The following is a 15,457-nucleotide window of genomic DNA, read 5'->3' on the forward strand; positions in this document are numbered from 1 at the left end:
TGCAGAGAAATAGAGGAAAACAATAGAAGGGGAAAGACTAGAGATCGCTTCAAGAAAATCAGAGATATCAAGGCAACATTTCATGCAAAGATGGGCACAATAAAGGACAGAAATGCTATGGACCTAACAGAAGCAGAAAGTATCAAGAAAAGGTGGCAAGAATACACAGAAGAGCTATACAAAAAAAGATCTTCATGGCCTAGATAACCACGATGGTGTGATCACCCACCTAGAGCCAGAAATACTGGAATGAGAAGTCAAGTGGGCCTTAGGCAGCATCAATATGAACAAAGCCTGTGGAGGTGATGGAATTCCAGTTGAGCTATTTCAAATCCTAACAGATGATGCTGTGAAAGTGCTGCACTCTATATGCCAGCAAATTTGGAAAACTCAGCAGTGGCTTCAGGACTGGAAAAGGTCACTTTTCATTCCAATCCCAAAGAAAGGCAATGCCAAAGAATGTACAAACTACTGCACAATTGCACTTATCTCACATGCTAGCAAAGCAATGCTCAAACTTCTCCAAGCCAGGCTTCAAAGTTTGTGAACTGTTACCTTCCAGATGTTCAAGCTGGATTTAGAAAAGGCAGAGGAACCAGAGATCAAATTGCCAACATCAACTGGATCATTGAGAAAGCAAGAGAATTCCAGAAAGACCTCTACTTCTGCTTTATTGGCTATACCCAAGTTTTTAACTGTTGTGGATCACAAAACTGTGGGAAATTCTTCAAGAGATGGGAATACCAGACCACCTTACCTACTTCTGAGAAATCTGTATGCAGGTGAAGGAGCAATAGTTAGAACTTGACAAGGATCAACAGACTGGTTCCAAATCAGGAAAGGAGTGCAACAAGGCTATATATTGTCACTCTGCTTATTTAACTTATATTCAGAGTACATTATGTGAAATGCCGGGCTGGATGAAGCATAACCTGGAATCAAGATTGCCAAGAGAAATATCAAAAACCTCAGATACGCAGACGACACCATTCTTATGGCAGAATGTGAAGCACTACTAAAGAATCTCTTGATGAAAGTGAAAAAGGAGAGAGAAAAAGCTGGCTTAATACTCAACATTCAGAAAACTAAGATCATGGCATCTGGGGCCATCACTTCATGGAAAATAGATGGGGAAGCAATGGAAACAGTGAGAGACTTTATTTTGGGGGGCTCCAAAATCACTGCAGATGCTGACTCCATCCATGAGATTAAAAGACACTTGCTCCTTGGAAGAAAAGCTGTGACCAGGCTAGACAATATATTAAAAAGCAGAGACTTTGTTTGCCAACAAAGGTCCGTCTAGTCAAGGCTGTGGTTTTTTCCAGTAGTCATGTTTGGATGTGAGAGTTAGACTATAAAGAAAGCTGTGCACTGAAGAATTTATACTTTTGAACTGTGGTGTTGGAGAGGACTCTTGAGAGTCCCTTGGACTGCAAGATCAAACTAGTCCATCCTAAAGGAAATCAGTCCTGAATATTCATTGGAAGGACTGATACAGAAGCTGCAACTCCAGTACTTTGGCCACCTGATGCGAAGAACTGACTCACTGGAAAAGACCCTGATGCTGGAAACATTGAAGGCAGGAGGAGAAGGGGTCAAGAGGATGAGACGGTTGGATGACATCTCCAACTCAATGGTATGAGTTTGAGCAAGCTCCTGGAGTTGGTGATGGACAGGGAGGCCTTGTGTGCCGCAATTCACGGGGTTGCAGAGTCAGACACAACTAAGTGACTGAACTGAACTGAGTGCTAAATTGTCTTAAAAGGTAGAGAATGATCAGATGTAATATAAATACATATTTATAGTTTTTTTCTGTCTTCTCTTGACAGAAAAAAAATTAAGATAGAAATTCCAATGACATTCACACCTTTTTAAAGGATTCTTTTTTTACTTCTGCTTTCAGAAATGACCACCAATTTTAAAATGAGCACAATAATTTTGGGATTTGTCCTTACTCAGCTTAAGTTTGGACAAAAATATTTTGAACAGCTGCTTAAACAAAATCGGCAGAGCTATTTTTCAGTCGTTTATATGTGAACAACACTTGTCTGGAAATTCTCTGGTAGTCCTGTGGTGGGGACTCACGTTTTCACTACTGAAAGCCTAGGTTCAATCCCTGGTCTGGGAACTAAGATCCCACAAGCCATTCTGTGTTGCAAAAAAAAAACAAAAACAAACCAATGGACCTCCCACCCACCTACTTTGCTTATGTTTCAATAACACTTATGCAATTTTTTATAGTACAATCTTTAAAAATATTTCAAGGTAGCTTGTTTAGACTAGAAAACTGATATGAATCTGATCAGCCTAAAAGGAATTTATACGTATAAACACAATTTTCCTGTATACTATACACTGACGTATGATTAAAATCTTTTACAAAGTAAAATACTTCAAAGAAAAACTTATCAGTTTTTAGATTGCCCCTTTTCATTTATAAGTGACATAAAAATACCACTACTACTTTTTACATGAATTTAAGATGGAAATATTTTCAAGAGAATGAGACACCACAATGAAGGCTTCATGAATAATTTATTCCATTTGAAGTTTTTTTTGTTTTTGTTTTTTTTAAAAAGTATAAACCTTTTCATTTCCTCAATCACAATTTGTACAACTCAGTGTTATGGCATTCGGCAGCAATAGTGTTTGTTCCTTATTCTTTTTTTGTCACGTTAAAAAAAAAAAGCAATTGGACCATATTAAATGTCACTGCTAAACAACTTTAAAACGCCCCTTCATAAAGTGACCAAGCTATTTTGAGAGAGCTGATGCTGACATGTCCAGTAATGACATTACAATTTATAGTTTAAACTCAGTAACTTTAAGGTCCACAAATCCAGTTTACTCTGAAAACTAAAGCTATTTTAAAACTTCATGAATACATCAACCTGAGGAGTATTTTAGGTCCCAAATCCAGTTTTAAATTGATACTCCACAAAAAAGAAAACATATATATATATATATATAAATTTAAACCACAGTTCTGGGCCCATTAAAACATCAAGAAAAACTGAATGGTTAAGATTTTCTAGCAGATTTTTTTGAGGGGTGCAGGGAAGCAAAAGAATTTTATGTCAAAAACATTTTTCCTTAATTTAGACAAAGAGGAAACCCAGACCAAAACATCACTCATGCAACATTAAATGTATTAATAGACTGATATGTGATGCCATAGTGGATGAGTAGCAAATTATATGATGCAACAGCATTTAAAAACTTCGTTTTAATGTATTCAATTTGAACATTTTAAATAACGCAACATAGTATTTTGATATTACAGTATTAACATAGTGCTTGATTAAAGATCTGCAAATCTTTGTAGTAACACATTAAGTTAAAAAATTACCTCAGAAGGTAAATATGAAGACGAAAGGAGAATATTTTAATACAGTAATCTGTGCCATACTGACAATTGAGTACGAATACAGCTGAGGATAGTTGACTAAGTAGTAAGAGCTTAATTTTTAGTGGTTTAAGAAAAGTTAGAAAGATTTAAAAATTACAGCTACTTTAAAATTTAAGGATTACATATAAGTACACTTGGTGGCCTTCTGGCCAAACAATAAGGTGTACAGAAATTTATTCATACAGTGTTAATTCACAGTCCTGATAACTGAATGGCTTGCATAAGAAAGGTATGGCTAGATGTTTCTCACTGGCTGGAAGCAGACATTATATAACTAATCCTTTAAAATGCCAAAATACTCAACTCCCACCCTGCTTTGTAATGGATAACTGCACAAAAAACAGACATTAGCACTGTAACAAAGAAGTCATGGTGTTGGTGATCAACTGGTATAAAGTATATCACTTTGCTTACCTATTTAAACAAAACTACCCATACTTGTCTGTGACTACATTAGTAAGTCAGATCCATCATTCTGAACGAAAGGCTTAATTTTTTGTTTTTTTCTGAAACAAGTTTCCTAACCTTTTCGAATGGCTATTTAATAATTTTCCATTTGAGTGTGAATTTATATATGAAGGGAAGAAAAAAATCTTATCAGTAAATCCTATATATTTGGGAACTATTCCTTGATTCCCAGATAAAAAGGAATCATGTAATGGGTTCCTTTCTTATGGCTCCATATAAAAAGAAACTGTCAGGGAATAATTTTTTAAAAATCTGTTTTCAAACTGAGGTGTGGTTACTATAGATTAGTGATTTTAAACAACCGAGAGTATACTTTTTAAAGAGTCACTATTGAGATAATAAAATATATAAAAAAAGAATACCATTTTAATACAAATTTCAAATAAGCATCTTTCCCCTCAAATCTCAGACAAGTATTTTTTTAAGTACAGAACAAAACATGCCAACATAATCTGTAGTGTGTTAGCATAATTTAAGAACAAATGCACAGATGTGACCTTTAAATTTTCACTTCAAAATAGGCTGACCACTGGGATTGCATTATAATTTTGAACAAATGATTGAAAACCTTTGTTACCAATTGTGTTTTCTCTATAGGAAAAACAAGACTTGCTAATGTTTTAATATACACAATTTGAAGAAGTTACATTTTTCATAAGAAAGTGATATTTAAGCTAAGCATATAGTATTTACAAAACAAGTTTCAGTTAAAAAAAAAAAATAACAAAACATACCAAATTACAGTTTTGTAAATACAATCCATTTTGTCCTTGTAGAGAATTAGTGAACATACAAATTCAGAATTTAGCTAGACTGCTTCCAAGAAAGACAGGTAGACTTGGCGACTGTGAATTTAAGTCAGCTACACAGGTAGGAGGCTAACTTGGACTCTCTTGTGAGCAGCACTGTAGAAAGGATTTTTTAAGGGGATAAAGGCTGCATAAAAGCAGTTATCTTGGCATGTGCAAACAAGAAGAGGGAAAGCTGTATTGAAGGAAGGGGTGAATTAAAGTCCCTAAAATTCAAGTCCCTTCTTTAGGGAGGTGAGAACCTCCTTGGCATATGCCCTGCCTTTTCTGAGCTGTGTTATAGAAAAGTACAGACTCTGGTGTTTGGGACTGTCATCTCCAAACCAAGAAAATTAAATAAATAAAAAAGGCAAAAGGAAACAGGTTAGGTTTAGAAAATGGTTCTTTAACTAGTGGAATAGTCTGAATACCAGAATTCACTGAGAATCTATTTACACCACAGTTTGATTGCACACACACACCCATACATATGCATACTCTCATACACATTCCCAATCTTTAATTAAAAAAAAAAAAGTCAAACAATCAAGAGTGACTGCTCTTAAAATAATTTGTAAAATGCCTAGAGCTGGGCTAAATTTCAACCTATAGCAGATCCTGAAGATAATTTTCATAATTAATAATACTACCATGCCTAGATGTGCCACTGTTAAAACAAACAAAAAATTTTAAGCATGTAACATTAAACACCAAAATTAGTTTAAGCATTCAGTAGCAAATGTTTTTCTTGTAAAACTAAGTTTCTTTCACTGGAAATGGCCTGAAATATTAGTCATAGCCCTAAACCATAGTACAAAATATAACTGAAGAATTCTCATTTTTATTCTAAGTTAAACCACCTAACAATATCACTTGTATATTGCCATCATGTTATTCTGTAAAGGTGTGGTTGATATATAAAATGTTGTAAGACCCGGTACCTTTTCAATTTATAAACACAGTGAACTTCATTACTGTACATGTACTCTGCAACTACAGCTTAGCTGTAAATCCTCCACACACAATGGTATGGACATTATTTCCCCTCTATCCCCATTAAACTGTACATCAAGACAATACAAATTTACTGTCCCACCCACCCCCTTACAAAAAAATAATACTCTAAAAGCAACCCTACTGCAACTTTTTAATTAAGACGATTACATATATTTTAGACCAATTGCTTTAAAGCAAGAAGGCAGTATAAACCTTCTAGGAAAATTTTTATAAAAGAGGTTAAGAAATATAAGACAATTTATACATTTAAAAACTTACAATAAATAAGAGATGCAGGCATTTTTGAATACTAGATACTATAATCCAATACAAGAACATCTTGATGTTCTGAAGCCATATGTTGAAATTCATTGTTCCTCATGTTTCCTTCTCCATGCTTTTAATATTCATTTAACATGACTGGGTACTATGGCTCATTACTTTTCACAAATACTGTGACTGGAAAAAAAAGGTTAATTTTGCTACGAAAATGTTATAATACGTTGTGTATGATCAGTCATCATCCTAAAGAGTTCAGTATAGTCAATGAAAAATAACAGGGTTATCGCCCCTCCCTCCAAGTCAAAACAATATTTGTTGAAGTAATAAGAATTAGACCCCATCACAAATGACTTTCACTGAGAAGATAACTGTAACTTAATCTTGCAGCAAAATCTTTTTCCTTGTTCTTTTCTTGCACAGTTCCATCAAATGAAGATCACAGCATATTCATGATAAAGTTATATAACTGATTCAGCACCACAAAATGAATTGGGAGACATGAGCGTCTGTCCTGGATTGCAGGGTCACAGGTTAGCCAGGAGAGTGCATTGTACTGTTCCAAAACAAACCTGAAAAGCAAGTAAACTAAGTAAGTCATATATGTACCTACATTGTAAATTTTGGAAGCAAATTCGAAGATGGCATATAAGATTAAAAGTCACACACACAAAAAAAGTTAAAGTATGAAATAGAGGGTCTTGGGGAGATTAAAGAAAACTGATTTTCATTAAAATTGTTCTCAGAGGTAGATTACATGTATTAGAAAGGAAAGCACTCATTCTGAATGATAAATAATTCAACTAGAGATCCAAAGGTAACAACAACTGTAAACTACTGCCAAACATGAGAAAAATCTGTAAGGATGAACATGCCATTCCTTCCAAGCTCAGCAGTAAGCAGCACAGTACCTGAGGACGTCTGAAGTCTGGTTTGAGTCGAGGGGGTGGGAGTGTTTACTGTGAAGCAGCTCGTCAGATTGCACTGAAGGCACGTGGAGGTGCAGAGAGGCCTGGAAAGGAACAGGGCTGGTCAGCCAGCGGGAAATCTGCTGGTGTCGCCTCGTCTGCCCAAGGTCTCGTCCTTGACGAAATACATTTTAGACTTACGTAGTGAATGGGAGCCACTATAAACATGGCTATTCTTCTTGTGTAATTCATTATGTAATTTTTAAGTGCATAACAAAACTTGTTCAGTTTCATGGCTTTTGAGACCACAGAAAGGATTTCTAATTATTTTCTATGTGTAACTTGCCCAGATGTGTGAAGTAAATGTTTAAGAAAGCACAAAACTGATAACCTGAGTACAGTCTGTATTGTAACACAGACTATGCGAATTAACCTAGGTCCAGGGCTGAAAGAGTACTGTGCTAAGTAGCTTCAGTGTGTCTGACTCCTTGCGACCCTGTAGACCATAGCCCGCCAGGCTCCTCTGTCCACAGCGAATTTTCAAGGCAAGAATATTGGAGTGGATTGCCATGCCCTCTTTCAGGGGATCTCCTGAATTCAAGGATCGAACCCACATCTCTTATGTCTGCTGCACTGGCAGGGGGATTCTTTACAACTAGAGTCACCTGGGAAGCCTGAAAAAAGTACCAGAAGCAAGCATATGCACATATTTTACCTGTAAAGCTATAAATCTTACGCAGAGCTACTTTCAGTGGCTGGATGAAGCACAAGCAGGAAATCAAGATTGCCAGGAGAAATGTCAATAACCTCAGATATGCAGATGACACCACCCTTATGGCAGAAAGCACAAAGGAAATGAAGAGCCTCTTGATGAAAGTGAAAGAGGAGAGTGAAAAAGTTGGCTTAAAACTCAACACTCAAAAAATGAAGTTCATGGCATCCCGTCCCATCACCTCATGGCAAATAGATGGGGAAACAGGAAACTGTGACAGACTACTTTCTTGGGCTCCAAAATCATTGTAGATGTTGACTGCAGCCATGAAATTAAAAGACGCATGCTCCTTGGAAGAAAAGTTATGATCAACCTAGACAGCATATTAAAGAGAAGAAACATTACTTTGCTGCCAAAGGTCCGTCTAGTCAAAGCTATGGTTTTTCTAGTAGTCATGTATGGATGCGAGAGTTGGACCATAAAGAAAGCTGAGTGCTGAATAATTGATGCTTTTGAACTGTGGTGTTGGGGAAGACTCTGGAGAGTCCCTTGGACTGCAAGGAGATCCAACCAGTCCATCCTAAAGGAAATCAGTTCTGAATATTCATTGGAAGGGCTGATGCTGAAGCTGACACTCCAGTACTTTGGCCACCTGATGTGAAGAACTGACTCATTGGAAAAGACCCTGATGCTGGGAAAGATTGAAGGCAGGAGGAGAAGGGGACAACAGAGGATGAGATGGTTGGATGGCATCTCCCAACTCGATGGACGTGAGTTTGAGCAAGCTCCTGGAGTTGGTGATGGACAGGGAGGCCTGGCATGCTGCAGTCCATGGGGTCGCAAAGAGTCGCAACTGAGTGACTGAACTGACTGACTGAGCAACTTAAGTAATACAGTGCACAGATGCATTCTTTTGTCCATTCAGTTTCATAATGGAGGTTTAGTAACAACTCATACACTCACTTAGGTATGGCAATGAAGAGTAAATAAAAGAAAGGAATATGGTACTCTTCTTCACATTTCAATCAAAGAAAGTGAACTGTTTAGTTTGTAAGTCAAAATATATAACAGTGTTAAGCTATGAAAAGACATAGTACTGACTGCAGAAACTCTTGACAGATCTCATTCTCTGTACGACTATAAAAGGTATTATTTTATATTGAGATGCGCTCTCCTCTACAACTGCAATAATATGTATAAAATTTTGTGTTGTGTATTTAGAAATATAATCAAAAATATGTTTCAACTGCCCACGGGCCCTAGATTTATGAGTTATAAGCAAAAGTCTCTCATATGGCAGATTACAACAAATAAATGAATGTAATTAGTAGTAGTGCTCTAATTTCAATGATAAAAAGATTTTTTTAATCATCTAGGTAACAACCTTTTTTTCCCCAAGCCAAGAGAAACATACCAAATGATTTTATTGCCTATGATATAGAAATAAAATGGAATGTATAAAAAAAAAAAGGTGAACAAAATTATGGTAAGTTATGCCTTACCTGGTAATTCAGACCAGAAGTCCTAATCTTGTTACACTGTATCTGAGGGTGAATGCCCACTTTACACTATCCTCTCTGCAAATAAATATTGAGTAGAAAAGAATCTGGATAGTCCCTTGGACTTCTTATAAAGTGGTGTTTCTTAAAAACATGTTCTGTGAAACACTATTATTTGCTGCTGTTTTTCAGAGCTTTTAATGTGTATGGTAATAACAAAAGAGAGAGCAGAAAGCACATGGAGCACTTCCTAAAGGACCAAAGAACCCTCTGTTTTGTAGAAACTCCAAGGACTACTACAGAAGTGCAGAAATCCCCCTGGGAATACATTCTTGTAATGAGATACAAGACCACTACACATATACTGGAAGGGGTAGAAAACTCTTGTGCTAAAACTATCACCTTGGCCAACACTCTCTAAATATATTATCTCACTAACAGTCAATTCAGATCAACAGCTCTTGTATCCTTCATTAATGTGCTACAGAAATTCACTGTTTAATCAAAATGTCACTGACTCAATGATATGTGAGCCAAGGGAATCAGATTTAATAGTAACAGGCTTAAAAGACAGCAACAAGCTTATTGGTTCAAGTACCCACTAAATATAATCTTAAAAAACTAAAGTACATACTATTCAACTTTTACCCTACAAATAAAAATCAGTTGGCAAGTAGTTAAGTTAGCATAATTTATGGAATAAACCAGTCAACTTCTGGTAGGTTTATACAAGAATAAGTGAAATCAGATCTTCATTTGTTATTTTGGAAAAGTAGTAGTAGCAGCAGGAACAAACTCTAGATAGGGCTTTCACATTTCATTTTACCATTTTATGATTTATCTCTACCACCTTGTTATATCACTTGATAATGAATTTGTTTTGATAAAATAAGTCACTATGGGTCTGAGAATACCATTACTTGAAAACCACTCAATAGTTTTAACACAGCAATTTATACAAAGCTAGCAAGCTTTTTTAAGGAGGTAGGGAAATGCATCTAAACAGCAAACATTTTTATAAAGATTATGAATCCTTCTTCAGTTCTCAAAATAATGAGGCATAATAGGAGTGTACTATGATATAATTCAAAGAATAACATTATATAATCATTAAATGATTCAGGTTTTAATCAAGCTACTACCAATTTATGACTCTGGACAAACGAGTTTTTCTGAACTGTTAATATGCTAAGAAAATGAAAAGGTTAGATTAAAGGTATTTTAATAAAAGATTTCTTCTAGCTCTAAACTTTAAATGTGCAGCTAAAACTAATTAAGAGCAAAGGTCTCAGATAGTCCATTTAAAGCTATTTAAAAGTTTAAACTTAATATAAATTTAAGAATTAGAGTTGCTTCATAATTATTCTCTTTGTTATTTTATCTAGAGAGTTATATGTGGCAATGCATTTAAGACCTCAGACAAAAGCTAAAGACTTCACTTCCATACTTCTTAGGACTTAAGCGGTCAATCAGCATCACTCAGGAACTGGCCAGAAAACAAAAAAAAAGAGCAATACCTTAAGAAAAAGGGGACACTGATATTGTGCTTGAGGACATGCTGACCAGAACCAGTCAGGTAAGGGACCCGCTTTGGCAGTTGATACAAAGTAACCAAGGGCCAATGGTTGCTGAAGAATATTAGTTACTTCATCATGAGATTCTGTTGAAAGTAGTCGATCAGTACCTTGACCCTTAAAAAGAGAAAAATTAAAAATATGTTAGTTCATTTGCTATATAATAGCTATAAATATAGAATGGTTTATTACTATCAGTCTTATTATCTAATTACTTCAATTTAAAAAATACTGAAGGACATTTTATTTTCTTTTATAGATAAGATCTGTTTATTTAATAAAATTCATCAGCAATGGTCCAGTGTCATCTGAATTATTTTCAACAATAATTTTCATTCCAAACTCTTACAATAAATATCATTTCAAAATAAAAAGATAGAAAATTTGGCAAAATGTGTTAAAATGCCTGTGGTTTAGTTGCTAAGTTGTGTCCAACTCTCGTGACCCCATGGACTGTAGCCTGCCACACTCCTCCTTCCATGGGATTCTCCAGGCAAGAATAATGGAGTGGGTTGCCATTTCCTTTTCCACTGAAGGACATTTTAAAAAGTCAATTTGCTACATATCTTAATTAGTAATAGCATTAAATAAATGAATTTTAAGAGTTTTAAGAAAATATACTATTTTAACAAGTTTGTATTATTAGGTCAAGCCCATGTTCAGTGTGTGACTGTGTGTATAAATCTTTGTAGCTGACTCAAAAGTACAAAACATTCAACGAACTTTCTAACTTATTTCCTAATACCCTCTCAACTAATTCATGATTGTATCCCAATCCAAAAGGTGGACTGAATTTATCTTTGTTCACGTAGCACTATCTATAAAATGCAGTTAAGAGTTATTTGGAAGGCATTATGGCAAGGATCATAGCCTTTAGACTAGTTAATGCATTCTTTGCTATTTATGTTAAGGAAATAGGTAAAAAGAAAAATGATATATCAACACAGAAACGTTCACTGCAATTATTACTTACAACAGAAAAAAAATAAAAGATTTAAGTGTCCAATATTTGGGGAATGATATAACAAACCAGATAGTATTACTGACTCAATGGACATAAATCTGAACAAACTCCAGGAGATACTGAAGGATACAGGAGCCTGGCGTGTCGCAGTCCATGGGGTGGTGAAGAATTGGACACAACTTAGGAACTGAACAGCAATGGAAACAAACTATGGTAAAGGATCAACGTAATTAAAAAATTGCTAAGGGAATTCCCTGATGGTCCAGTGGCTAGGACTCAACGCTTTCTCTGCCAAGGATGCAGTTTCAGTCCTGATCTGGGAACTAAGAAACCACAAAATTGGTTCTATTAAAGTGGTATGATTATTGGTGCTTTTCCTTATTTGTTTCTTTTTTCCCATCATTTAATTCTTTTCCAGTTAAAAAAGAAAAAGGAAAGGATGCAAAGTAAGGTCAGACGAAGATCCTTCTTTAAACATATGTAAACATATGCACGTTATAATAATCAAATAACCACTACATATATAATTTCATTCAAATAATGATGTTATTCAAATGAAGCTCAAATAATTTTGAGTTCAAACAGAAGGACAAGACAGAATGTTTCCGTAAGTGGTAAAAATAAAAAGGGGAGGGGTCTGTGCTCTTTCTATTTTTATGGGAAAATCAGTTATTTCCTTTATGTTCCTTGTCCACAGCTTTGATATGAGTGGCAGCTCTTAGAGTCATACCCTGTTTTTTAGATAATCTAATTCTATTTCTAAGTAGAAGCTGTGGTGAAGTGGCAGGAAAACTTAAAGAAGGATTAATGCCAAGTAGTCTAGAAAATACAAAGTCAGAGAAAGCAGAACCTTAAAGACCCTGTTAATAATGTACAACTCAGCTTATTGATGTCTCCGTGGTAGAAGTACATGAATGGACTGTTTTAATTTTCTTGCTAATTTTCAAGGGAAAAAAGTGTTCTTTCTCATTGATATAGTCCATTACTAAGATAATGAATGACATTTAGATAAACTGAACTTTTATAACAGGGTTACCTTGCCAGTGTCACCTCCATGGGGGTAATGAGATCCTGGAGAATGAACAGGAGAACCCGTTGGAGATGCAGGAAGGATATTAATGATATCAGGGTCAAGATCATCTCCTGTGTCTAATAAATCAAAGATACCCATTCCATCTGCTCCATCTATGAAGAAGGAAGAAAAAATTAAATACTCCATTTTTCATATCCCACGGTCATTTACAAGAAAGGGTTCAAACAATGGATCTTAGCCAAAATAAGTTAATTTAATCAACATCTACTGAATGTATACCATGTCCAAGTATTGTGGTAAGATACAAATAATCAACTATGCATAAATAAACATGAGACTGCTTTGAATAATGGTCCCTCCCTAAAATGCCCACATCCTAATTCCAGAAACCTGTAAATATGTTACGATAAAGAACTTTACAGATGTGATCAAACAAAAGGTCTTGAGATGGGGAGATTATTCTGGATTATCCAGGTGGGTTCAATGTAACCAAAGGGGTCCTAACAAGAGGGTTAAAGAATGCTTCGAGTCACTGAAGATGTGACTGTATTAACTTGCTGGCACTGAAGATGAAAAAAGGGACCATGAGCAAGAGATGTACATGGTCTCTAGAAGTTGTCAAAGACAAGGGAACAGATTCTCCCTTAGAGCCTCTAGAAAGAATCAACCCTGCAGACGCCTTGACTTTGTATTTATAGCCCAGTAAGAATAATTTTGGACTTCTGATTTCCAGAACTGTACGAAAAAAAATGTGTGTTGTTTTAGGCCAATAAGCATGTGGTAATTTGTTACAAATAGCAACAGGAAACTAACACAAATGCTGGGAATGAAAATGTATTTAAAATGAGACTGCTGCTGCTACTGCTGTTAAGTCGCTTCACAAATTCCTTAATTCTTTATTATTAAAATATTCAAGTTACTGCATACACATTAAAAGAGGAGAATAATTATTACCCATACTTTTGACTTTAGAGATGTGTCATTTTCTCAGAGAAACAATGCAATATCACTTATTTTCTCTTGTACTAAAATGCAATCTATATAAGTACATCTAGAAAAGTTATAAATTACTCTATTATTTTAGTAAATCAAAATAGAATAGAATATAAAATGACCTGCAAAGTTTACATACAGGTAACTCAACAGTATGTACATAAACTGTACAAATATTTTATGATCAATGTTGCCTTTTAATGTAAGCAAACATCAGGGACTTCCCTGGTGGTCCAGTGACTAAGACTCTGAACTCCCAATGCAGGAGTCTGAGTCTGATTCTTATCCAGGAAACTATAACCCACAAGCCACAACTAAGAGTCCGCATGCCATAAGCAAGACTCAGTGTAGCCAAATTAATTAATCAATTCAAAAAATAAGTAAATATTTATGGGATAATTCACAGCATTAGTTCTGATATCAATAAAGTAGAAGAATGGTATTAGTCTCCTGTAGCAGTTTAACAAATTTCCACAAACTTGTTGAAACAACGAACATTATTTTCTTCTAGTTCTGGAGGTCAGAAGTCTAAAATCAGTTTTACTGGGTTGAAATCAAAATGCTAGTCATTAGGCCAGAAATCTAGGTACAGGCAGGGGTATGCTCTCCCTCAAGGCTCCAGGGGAAAAATCTGTTTCCTTGTCTTTTCTAACATCTATTCCTATTTTCCTTGGCTCAAGCTCTTTCCTCCATCTTCAAAGTCAGCAGCATAGTCATTTCTCTCTGACTCTGATTTCCTCTGTTGCCACTACACGGTCCTCTCCTCTTTTGTGTACAGTCAAATTTCTCTCTGTCTCCCTCTTCTATGGATATATAAGATTGCATTTCGGGCCCACCTGCATAAGCCAGAGTAATCTCTCCATCTTAGATCTTTTCTCAGATCTGCAAGAGCATGCATATAACGTTAACAGTCACAGGTTTCAGGAATATACACAGGACACAGATGTTTTGAGAAGCATTATCCAGTCTATAATCAGTCAGAATCACCCAGATTTATTTTATATTTGCAAGCCTCTAGAGAACAATTTGACTTCCCTGGTGGCTCAGATGCTAAAGCGTCTGCCTACAATGCGGGAGATCCAGGTTCAATCCCTGGGTTGGGAAGATCCCCTGGAGAAGGAAATGACAACCCACTCCAGTACTCTTGCCTGGAGAATCCCATGGATGGAGGAGCCTGGTGGGCTGCAGTCCACGGGGTTGCAAAGAGTCGGACATGACTGAGAGACTTCACTTTTCAGAGAACAATTCACTTACCATTGTTGGGATTGAAAGCTAAGTCTAAATTTTCAGTGGTATAAGTAGCTGAAGCTACTTGCACAGAAGCAGAAGTTGGAAACACAAGTATATGAGTACATGATATATCCTGTGGGGTATTAAGCTGAGACGCCTGCATGTTTAGAGTGGTGCTTCTTCCGAATACAGAACCAGTTGACACAGAATCTGAAAAGAAAATGAAAGGTATTTTTTCTTTTAATTAATGAAGAATCAATTTTACATAACACTTAGAAACTTAAGTACATAAAGAATTAAATCTGATATAAACTAAAGATAACTAACCTGGCATAATAACAAAAGAGCCTTGGGGTTCCATTGCTACCAAGCAAGCACTGAGAATGCTAGGAGAGTCTGCAGCAGATATACCACACATTCTACACATGTCTTTCAGCCTTTTACTTAGAGACTGCAGGTTTCGACGACTCAGCAAACAGCTCCAATCTGTGGGTATCAACAGTAAATAATAATAATAGTAATACCCAAAATAAAAGCACTGTTAACAACCTAGAGAACAAAAGTTAAAACATAATGGTTTTGAAATTAATGTATTCCTCAAGAG

At 35.7% G+C, this 15,457-nt stretch overlaps 1 protein-coding gene across 2 annotated transcripts in view; it reads right to left on the minus strand.

Moving 5' to 3' along the window:
- Positions 1–2,516: 2,516 nt before the first annotated feature.
- MED13 (mediator complex subunit 13) overlaps positions 2,517–15,457 on the minus strand; it is a 94,507-nt gene continuing 81,566 nt past the window's right edge. For both annotated transcript variants that reach the window (XM_043482308.1, XM_043482317.1), the window contains exons 25-30: positions 15,181–15,339; positions 14,878–15,063; positions 12,634–12,782; positions 10,577–10,750; positions 6,852–6,952; positions 2,517–6,512 (exon numbers count right to left, since the gene is read on the minus strand). In XM_043482308.1, coding sequence (XP_043338243.1) covers positions 6,380–6,512; positions 6,852–6,952; positions 10,577–10,750; positions 12,634–12,782; positions 14,878–15,063; positions 15,181–15,339 — 902 coding nt within the window. In that variant the 3' untranslated portion in view covers positions 2,517–6,379. The remainder of the gene's footprint in view (positions 6,513–6,851; positions 6,953–10,576; positions 10,751–12,633; positions 12,783–14,877; positions 15,064–15,180; positions 15,340–15,457) is intronic.

The sequence above is a fragment of the Cervus canadensis genome, chromosome 1 (assembly GCF_019320065.1).
Source record: "Cervus canadensis isolate Bull #8, Minnesota chromosome 1, ASM1932006v1, whole genome shotgun sequence".
NCBI lineage: Eukaryota > Metazoa > Chordata > Mammalia > Artiodactyla > Cervidae > Cervus > Cervus canadensis.